At 41.1% G+C, this 10,484-nt stretch overlaps 1 protein-coding gene across 1 annotated transcript in view; it reads left to right on the forward strand.

Annotated features, from left to right (window-relative positions):
• LONRF2 (LON peptidase N-terminal domain and ring finger 2) overlaps positions 1-9,158 on the forward strand; it is a 37,302-nt gene extending 28,144 nt beyond the window's left edge. The window contains exons 8-12 of the mRNA XM_035114934.2: positions 504-625; positions 958-1,116; positions 2,289-2,451; positions 5,619-5,768; positions 7,788-9,158. Of these exons, the coding sequence (XP_034970825.2) occupies positions 504-625; positions 958-1,116; positions 2,289-2,451; positions 5,619-5,768; positions 7,788-7,946 (753 nt within the window). The 3' untranslated portion in view covers positions 7,947-9,158. The remainder of the gene's footprint in view (positions 1-503; positions 626-957; positions 1,117-2,288; positions 2,452-5,618; positions 5,769-7,787) is intronic.
• The last annotated feature ends 1,326 nt before the right edge of the window (positions 9,159-10,484 follow it).

Genomic DNA, 10,484 nt, shown 5'->3' on the forward strand with positions numbered 1-10,484 from the left:
ACGAATTATTTCCTCCAAGGTCGTTTTTGACTACAAAAAAAGGAAAGCAATTTGAAATTTCTTTGCAGTACGGCTTTACCAAAATGATAGAATAGGTCCTATTCTTTCTTTCTTTTTATGGCATCTTCTGCAGATGCAGTAATGAGTGGCTTCCCCTTCTACTGTTTTGCTATTCCAGGTATCTGTCCTGGCTGTTGAAAACCAGGGTTAACCCTTCACTGCACTATACAGGATTGTTCTATCTTCGTGTATTTTGCACACACCCTTTCTTCTTCTCTTCAGACTTTAAGGCAAGGATGGCAGAGCCTGGGCCCTACAGATGATGTTGGAAGTCAGGCTCCTGTCAGCATTGTAGGAGTTGCCATCCAACAACACCTGCAGCCCCCTCCCCCCCCCAATGCTTTTAAAGTATGGAAGGGTTTGGCTACCCACACTAACTTCATCACTAGATTCTGCCCCTAAGCCAGCTTTGTTACTGAGTTCTTGAATGCTTTCATTTTTAGTTTTTGGCCGGCCGAACTTACAAGAAGACCATCCTTACTGAAGAATTAATAGTTCGTTACTTGCCAGAAGAGTTGTCTGAAAGGAAGAAAGTTTACGAAGAAGAAATGAAGGAATTGTCAAAGTAAGCAGCCTTCCTACAAAAGAAAGGCGGGCAGGGGCAAAGGAAAGAATCCCGTTACGATGTGTGCCTTGGAGACTGTGCTGGCTCATGATTTATTTCCTCCAATCATGCCACGAGCAGTAAGCCAAGAACGAACATGGAGTGCAAGCCTGCTCCAGTTGATTTTAAAGCTGTCAATTAATGTTGCATGTGGGTGTGTCACTGATAGAAGAAAGGGCTAGGAAATGGGGAATAATAATGTCAACACAGCCAAGCTTATTTCATGGCAAGGTTTCAGAAAATAGCTTTCAGCTGCATGTGCTGATTTAATATGACTCTTGGTTCTCTTGCAGCTTGAATAAAGATGTCCCCATCTTCGTGTGCACCATGGCATTCCCTACCATTCCCTGCCCTCTTCACATCTTTGAACCCCGCTATCGGTTAATGATAAGAAGATGTATGGAAACTGGCACCAAGCAATTTGGAATGTGCTTAGCTGATGAACTGAAAGGGTAAGCAAAGGATTTGGAAGCAGACTTGCAAATACCGCCTCTCCTGGTATGCCCCGCGGAGGACCTTAAGGTCCACAAATAACAACATTCTGGAGATTCCGAGCCATAAGGTGGCTAGATTGGTCTCGACTAGGGCCAGGGCCTTTTCAGTACTGGCCCCGACTTGGTGGAACGCTCTTTCACAGGAGACCAGGGCCCTGCGGGATTTGTCATCTTTCCGCAGGGCCTGCAAGACAGAGCTGTTCCGCCTGGCCTTTGGGTTGGATTCAGTCTGACCCCCGTGTTTTCCTCCCTCATGGCTTGGATTTATGGGCTACTTAAAATGAGGCTGCATTTTAAATTTTAATATTGTATTTTAATCTGTATTTTAATTAATTGTTTTCTTTTCTTTTATGTCTTATTGTAATTTTATTGGTGTTAGCCGCCCTGAGCCCGGTTTTGACTGGGGAGGGCAGGGTATAAATAAAAATGTATTATTATTATTATTATTATTATTATTATTATTAAATATTCCTAAAAGAGGTTCTGGTATTATGGAGTGTGTGTGTCTGAACCCACCTGTGTGTCCAGCGCTCAGGTGTATTCATACACACACTGCCAAGAACTTTTAAGGATCTATGGCTAGAGTTACGATGTGTGTTCGTTATGAATATGTGTTTATCCTTAACCTTGTGCCGACAAGAAGTTCTCACCCAAAAGGAATAAAGAAAGATTGTTTTATTACATGTGTTGAAAGTGACTTGTGTATATTACATGCTGACTCAGATGACAAAACAACCATTCAAGCAGGCGGCAAATCCTACAGCACATACACACCTTAATCTAAAGAGTTAAAGAACTCCTAACTATTCTCCCTCAATAATCTCACGGGGAGTTGCAAAGTACTAAGAAAATCCAGCCATCTGAACTGTAGTTCCTGCATTCCTCTAACACCAATGTTGCAGCCTTTCATCAGTCACAGAATAGGCAACCTAGTTCCACATGCGTTGCATCTCTCTGATCATGTATATGCACAATTTCTGCAAGAACCTTTTACAGCTTGATTCTAGACATGCTTATGCATGGAATTGATGATTCCATATTGAATCAGTGAGACACATTCCTTAAGTATGCTTAGAATTTTTAGGTATACTTAATACACAGGACTAATATGGCTCTCTTTGTCCCTTCAGGTTTGCTGATTACGGCTGCATGTTAGAGATCAGGGATGTGAAGTTTTTCCCTGACGGACGTTCAGTTGTTGACACAGTTGGTGTCCGGCGCTTCAGGGTCTTGAGCCATGGTCAGAGAGACGGGTATAATACTGCAAACATTGAATACATGGAAGATAAAAAGGTAACTTGTATAGTTTTGTGAGGCTTTTTTCTACACTTGCCTTCCAAATATGCATCCTTTTATTTAATCAACTGCAAAATAAATTATGTTGGTTTTTTCTTTTTCTTTTTGTCCCATCAGACAACCCCATCCCCTACCTCTTAATACTAACCTCTCTTCATCCCTTGCCTTTTTCTCCTTCTCTACCAACCATAGAACCTTCTTTCCCCAGTAGCTTAAGCAGCTTCCTTCCTCTCCCCTGCTCTGCATATTGGTCCACTAACATTAGGAATCAAAACACTATGCTCAAAAAGTTTTTTGAAGAGACAGCATCATACCAAGCTTCACAATGACTGGAAGCATTTTCCTGGAGATGTTTATTGTGTAGCATTCCTAATTGTACATGCCCTGCACAGCCAGAAAAAATATATCAAGTGAGAAAACACGAGTTTATAGCAGCAGCAGTTTGGGGAAACAAGCACATGAGAAATGGGAATTTCACTAAAATTGGTGGTTATAGGTACTGCTAGGAGTATTTAGTGGACAAATGTTAGAACTGGCATATCTAATCTGCCTGTAATTTGTATCATGCCTCTTAAATAGGACTCAGTGGTATTCTGCTTTAGATTGATGATAAGGCATTAGAAAGCTCTATATCGGATCACACATTGCTCAAGCATGCTTTGGTCACTGGCTTTTAATCCTGTTAATTTCTGCAACTGGTTTCTCCAGCAGTGCAGCATAAAGTTGTTCTCAGATGGAAGAAACAGATGAAGGCATAGAGAATAGGATATCTTTCTGATCTTGAAGGTTAAAATAACTTGAGCTACTGTGTTGAGTTTTGGACAGAATATGGGAAATAGATCTCTTATTACATGCAGAGCCAGAGTTGGCAGCAGAAAACATCATTTGTTCAAAAATACTCAAATTACAACTCATCTCATAAGGGTCTTTTACCAGTTTATTTGCCTAATATCCACTCTGCAAAGAGACTTAACTCCCATCCTCCACATCAGTCATGGACATCAGGGAGAATACAGATGACTGTTTAGCAAGTGGCATCTCAAACAGCGTGCATATATATAATCACTTGCTAAGTTGATTGCCATCTTTCCATCCTTCAAAAGGAGGATTGGAAGTTTATCAGACCAGAGGTTACTAATCTGCATCACGATTGTGTAAATAATTGAAAGCACATACACACATTATTCACTGTATCAGAAGGGTACTAATGCAGCACTAAACCATGAGAACACCAAGCTTTGGAAATGCTTGAGGTGACAAAGTGTTGGTCCCTCCCAGAATCCAGTAGAATTCCACTTTTTAGTTCGCACATTCCACTACCTCAAAATAAGGCAGAACCTTCTTTTGTATCAAGGGTGGCATTTTGATGCCCATGGGAATGTCTGGACAAAAGCCTCTCCATAAAACAGTGGCTTGAGAAGTTTCCACGTGAAGCAAATGTGTGTAAAATTGTACTCTTGTGCTTCATGCACTTTGTTGAACTCTCTGCTCTTTACTTTCCATCCTTCCCCTAAGAAGGTTGTCCTTGTGGATGACTGTCCCTTTTAAATACAATGAAATCCTCTTAATGCAGAAGCCACATTGAGTCAAGGATGTTTGATCCGCCTTAAGAATAGCACCCAAATGCATGAAGGCTATGGGAGAGCTCGCTGCTGTCAAATCCATTGCGCTGTTGGAAGCAGTCACTGAGTTTAAGGATCTGTGAGGGGAGATAGAAAGTTACGCCCTTCTGCTCAGTGGTAGAGGTGGAAGTTTTGACTTTTTAGGTGGCTGCCACAAGTTTCCAGTACAAAGAAATAGCTTTCCCATGCCAGCAGGCCTTGGGGAATAACGTTCTTCCTTGAATAACTGTGGAGGAGCCACTTGTTTCAGTCAGAAAGCCTTTTCTGTATCACTGCTTCTATAAGGTGTCATGCTTCCGTTACAATGGTTTTTGAATTGTATTTAGTTTATTGTACTGTGTTGAGTGGTTTGCTGTTAATCTATTTGGGGGGGGGCGTGTTGCAGAAGCATTTTATTGCATTGATTTTAATCATCTGATTTGGAATATTTTTTACTGTTATTGTTGGAGTATGGTACGGCTTAATTTTTTGTTTTTAATGTTTCATTCATTTAGGAGAAATATATACCCTTAATGAAATATCTACACACATCAGTTAATATAAGGTGATCAATAATACACAGATAAAAACCAACATTTTAAAAACATGCATACATAATAATGATCTGTGTCTGGATAGGTTTGCTGAATTAAAATGTTTTAGCTGGCTTCTCAAAAAGTATAGAAAGAGTTCCTGTCTAACATTTAAAATATACATATATATTTGTAACCTATGTTTTAAATTGTTTTAAAAAAACAATTTATATTGGTTTTTAAACAAATACAATTAGCATTAAACACTTATCTGATGGTGTTCGTTTTATCCTTTGTCTCTAGACATACACTTACACATTCAACATTCAAACGAAAAGTTCTCTAAAACAGTTAATATAAAAAACCACCAATGAGGTGAACACCTTTACCACCCAAAGGATCTCTGTTTCACTTTTGAAGGAGAAAGTTTGTGGCCCTTGTGATTGCAAAGCAAATGTTGGTGGGTTTTTTACACAAACTTACTGCAGTTTCTACTACACGCTATGGGGACAGAACGGGTCTGAGTGGAGCTTTCAGGGAATACACCTTCTCTAGGCTACACCGTCCCAGTGCTCATTTTTAACACAGAAATTAAGTTACCGTGCCCCTGCCCCAAGTCATTATGAAAGTGGCTTAACTGTTTAGGTGGCACTTTAAGGCCTTAACCACACGTACCCCTTGCTCTGTTTTTTTTCCAGACACGGGTCCACACTTTCCTGGTCTGTGTCTGATTGTGTCCCCCCCCCCAAAGATATTTACCAGTTAAAACCTTCTCTTTAAAGCTGAATGGCTATTCAGATTTCCCCTGGATTGCCTTTTGCTCTGATTCAGCTTTAAAGAGTGGGTTTTTGCGGGGAAAGTTCTGAAGCAAAAAAAAAAGGCGGGCACTCGGACACAGAGCTTTAAAGCACGGATTGTGCCCCGGAAAGGTAAGTGTAGATAAACCCTAATTCATATTATCTGCCTTTGTTTTTGTCACGCTGCAAATGAGAGAAACGTGACTTTGAATCCCTTTTTGTGCATTGTGCAGGTTGAAGGGGCAGAGTATGAAGAACTTGTCCGCCTTCATGATTCAGTCTATGATCAAGCTGTCGCCTGGTTTACTTCTCTTAAAGACAACATGAAAGCGCAAATTCTGAACCACTTTGGGTCCATGCCAGGGAAGGAACCTGAGCCACAGGTAAGTACTATACATACCACAAGTCTCCATTCGAAGAGATGTTCGTGGATCAGAATGTCCAAGAGCACGGAGTAGGGGATACTTTCCGTCAACTTTTGCAGGGGGGTGGACCAGAAGTTCCCTTCACCCTCCCTCTGAAAGGGTGGGGAAATTTCTGGAGACCGATCCTGCAGACCAAAGCTTGCTGCTTGAAAGTGTGGAGCAGCGGGGCCCCGGAAATGTGCAGTATGGGGATAGGGTCCATGCAAACCACAGCCCTAGGAGCATAAACCTAATAGACACCCAGTGATGATACTGCAGCGTGAGTAGAACAAAATATGCCCTTTTACACCGACACGTACTCACCCCGTCCCTAAAACAACAGCAGAATTCTCAGAGCTGAAATTTGTAAGAAGTTCAATTTACTAAATTGAGAACGGGTCAAAGATAGGAGCAGGCACAGTGCTTTTTTCACCAGGGGCTAGGTATGTATTTTAGGCAGATGTGCATTAGAACCAACCCCCTTTTAAAAAAGGAAAAGAACTTTGGGAAGAAGAAATTTGGAATGGAACAACAGCAGGGGAGTGCTTAACCCACACCACCCACCCCTTGCCGCTTCCAGATTGCTCCCTGACTGCTTTTCCCCCTACAAGGTTCCAGCACACGGTTGGGATGAGAAAACCTGCTAATTCTCTCTGCTCCAAATAGCTCCTCCCAAAACTGTTTTTCTGCCAAAAAAAGATAAATTAGAGGGGGAAGGGCTCTAATTCATGCTGTTGTTCAAGTTGGGGGAAGTGTTACAGGTAATCCACCTTATATTTTTCAAAAGAGAGAGAGGGAGACTGTCCTTTTGCCCTAAAACATATATTGGTAGCTAGCTGCTATACTAAACTGTGGTCTATGCTCACTTGCTTCTGGGAGTAAAACAACAACCACCACCTTTAAAAACATCTAGTGAAATTGCTGCCACCAATAATTCTTGCACATTGGGATTACCACCCCAGGGAGAATCCATTAAGATGTTAAATCCTCATTTGTGTCATTATTACATTTGGACTCACATAGACTGATAACTCATTTTAACAGAGAGACATTGGGACAAATTTTGTACGTGCTTCAGTTTAGCTTTGTTTCCTTGGTCTGTTTTTGTGCATTAGCTTTTTCTGAGATTATAAACCAATCATTTTGTGCTAGTACATGGTGAAAGTACAGCCTTATCACTACACGGGACTGTTCTATTGAAACAATTACAGAGACCTTCCTTTGACGATTGCACTTGAGAGGCCACATAGTGAGTGGTTGGTGTGTGTGTGTGGAAAACACTCTTTGGAAATTTTGGAAAGGAGCAAATTTGCATGAATGATCACTGTTATTCCTACTTCAGCTTTTAGTGCTCAAAACTGCTTAAAGCCAGAATGGAAGAAGCAATTCTCATTAAAGTAAAAACCTCCCCCAATGTTATTCTTCCTATTTCATCAACAAAGATCATGGGATGGCCTCAGGATGCCAACTGTATGATTTCACATGGGCTTATAACCTAAACATGGTAGTGGATGACTTAGATGTACATTCAATCTCTTTAAACAAATGCACATTCTCTCTCTCTCCCTCTCTCCCTCTCTCCCTCTCTCTCTCTCTCAACTGGCATGATCAAAACCAGTATTACAACAGACCAAAGGTTACTGTCGTACTATAGGTTTGTTTGTTCCTATTCTGTGCCAATTATTTTTAGCCAGGTATAATTTTGTCTTACACAGAGATCAAGCTAGAAATAGAAATAGTTTCAGAAAAGAGAGTGCTGTTTTGGTTTCGGGCCGACTCCCTGTTATAGTGTTATAGTACTGTTTTCTCCCCAAGATGGGTTGGTGAGAGGAAGAGAGGGTCTCTTCTCACTGTCGGTCGCCTGAGGATTTTGCAGAATGCGGTATTTTGGATCACCCTATAAATATTTAGACATTTTAGTGCAGAGCGTTGTTGTTTAGATTTTTCTATACATATTAAGCATGTTAAAGATGTGTTGTTTTGTTGTTCCCTTTGCAGAGCAACCCGAGTGGTCCAGCTTGGTACTGGTGGCTGTTGGCAGTATTGCCACTGGAGAACAGGGCGCAATTGGCCATTCTTGCCATGACTTTGCTTAAAGATCGTCTTATCGCCATACGGCGCGTATTAATATTTGTGACACGCAAAAGACCTAGATGACACACCCTCATTTGTGAAAAGACACTGAAAACAAATGGTTGTGAATACTCCTAAGTATTCTCAGGAGACCGACACATTCTTCCTTTTCAGTGAAACTGATCTGCTCATCGAAGCACTCACCATTTTTTATTTTGTTTTAATTTTTTGCACACACAAGTTGTTGCCCAGTAATTAACCAAGCATTCTGTGCCTCTTGTCCTGGAGAAATCTGAGCCTCTTAGAAGTTGCGCCACGATCTCAGCATAGCTGATCGCTGCAGGCAACAACTTGGAATCTCTACTTGCAACCAACTGTCCATTTTATCACGGTGGGACAACTGAGTCACAAGCCCTGAGATGCCCCTGAAGCCCCAAGCCGCAGTTTTGAATTCTACATAGCGGAACTCGGAACGAACAGTGGATTAAGAACTGAAAAGAAACTTTTAAAAACAATTCTTAGAGGTTTCCAGTTGAAGGGAGACCCCCCCAAAAAAATATCCTCCAGAGGAAGAATGCACAAGACAAGTGTTAAATGAACAGGGGGCAGTCTTTTCGTCTGTAGCATATTGACAAAATGATTGGTCTGTGAAGCAAAATGTGTTTTCCTGGACGTTCCCCTTGCAAGACAGTGTTTGACCAAAAGAGTAGCTGGTGAACAGCACTGCAGCTGATGATAATAAATCAACCCCCCCCCTCTTTGTAACTTGCATGCTGTGTGTAATGGGAAATAGTGTTTCGATATATGTATAGGATGGCCGGGTTCCCCTAACCCCCCCCCCAACTTCCTACAAATAGAAAAAAAAAGAATAACCTCAGGTGACCCGCGTTACAATATGGAAAAAAGTTACTTATGGATAGCCTGTTGTCAGTGGTTGTGACTTAGATATCGGTACGCATGAGGATCCTGCCGCCTCCCATGCCGGATGGAATTCCCTGTGTGCGCGGGGTGCTTTTTTTTGCTGCCGTTGGAGCCACTTGAGCATGCTGAGCTTCATTGCTGGATCATGGCCAGCATTTCTAGCATATGTACATATATATTTGGTTCAAGCAGTTCTGTGGTAATCTCTCAAAAGGCCGCTGAGATATAGAATTGCCATTTCAAATTACCCTTCCATGTTCATTCTGTAAGTATAACTCAGAACAGGTAAGATCCAGTTTCTACCTACCTATATTTTCAACAGCCATGCCAGCCTAACCTGTTATACTGGAACAATGTTTGTTAGCACTTTTTTTTTTTTAAACCAAAACGTTAATATTATTACTCGTTATGTACCGACCACTGTCTGTGCTTGGAGTCTTGGTCCTCGGTGACAACTTTGAGAGGAGGCACATACTGAAACCTGTAAAGGCAAATTTCAATGCAAGCTTAAACCAGGTGTTAACCTTCAATTAGTTGTTGGTTTTGTAAATATAGCTGGATTTTGATGTCTCAGTACATATTGTTAATAATTTCCTTTTTTATTTATTTTTTTTAAAAAAGGTCAGTCAGCCTGTTGGAAAGAAACTTTAGCAGTGAATGTGAAGCTGCAAAAGCACTCTTGCAAACTGCTGAACTCTCCAAATTGTAGAAAACAATTGTGTTAACAGCTTGGGATAAATAACACCGGTTCAAATCTCGGAATGCCGTGTGAATTGAAGACACGGGTTCATGTACAGTACAAATAAGACAGGAAGGTGAAAACAGTGGCAATACCAAAATATTTCAGAAGTGCCTCCTCCTTAAATTACAAAGTGTGTTCTCTTGACAAAGGTGTGAACACTTGCAAGTGAGTTCAGGAAGCAATATCATCTAAAAGGTGATTGACTGCATTATCCGTACCGTAATTGTAGTCCGAGTGGTATTAGATGATTGGCAGAAGTATCTAGTCAGAGGTTGCCAGTAGCAGTTGCCTAGGAACTGATCAACACACACCCTGAATGTACTGTAGTTGCCTCTACCTTGAATTCGCCTTTTGTAGTAATGACCTGTGACTACTTTTAATTGTAAACTGCATAACTTGCAACCAATGATCTAATAATCTCTACCATAGCCTTCCTGCAAGTTCTGCTACCTTCTACCAGAGCTGTGTTTGTATTTCCTTCAAGAGGGCTAGCATTAAGCTAGAGAATGGATGGTCTTGGTGAATTTTCCTTTCGATCTGCTCCCTGGGTGCTATCATACTCTCCGAAACACATCCGTCTTCCTGTAAACCCCCTGAACGTTAGAAGCTTCCAAGGATACCAAACCAAACGAAAAACCCTTCAAAACGTGCCCTCATTAATTTTTGGCAGGGAACTTGGACGATCTTCATGATTTTTCACAGTACCTTTGTGCTTGCTTAAAAGTTGTTTCATATATTTTTCCTCGTCTCGTTTTCTGTTAATAGCTGAAGTTACACGGCAGTTGAGCATAAACAGGAAACTTATTTTGTTCTGCTGATTTACTGTTTCAGCACTTTCCATGTTTAAATTCTGTTCTCTACAGTACTGCTGATATTCTTATTTGGTGTTTTGTTTTGGTTGGAGGACTTTTCTGGCAGAATTCAACATGGTACACTTAGCCCTTGAAATTAAAGGTCAG

Source organism: Zootoca vivipara, chromosome 4, assembly GCF_963506605.1.
Source record: "Zootoca vivipara chromosome 4, rZooViv1.1, whole genome shotgun sequence".
NCBI lineage: Eukaryota > Metazoa > Chordata > Lepidosauria > Squamata > Lacertidae > Zootoca > Zootoca vivipara.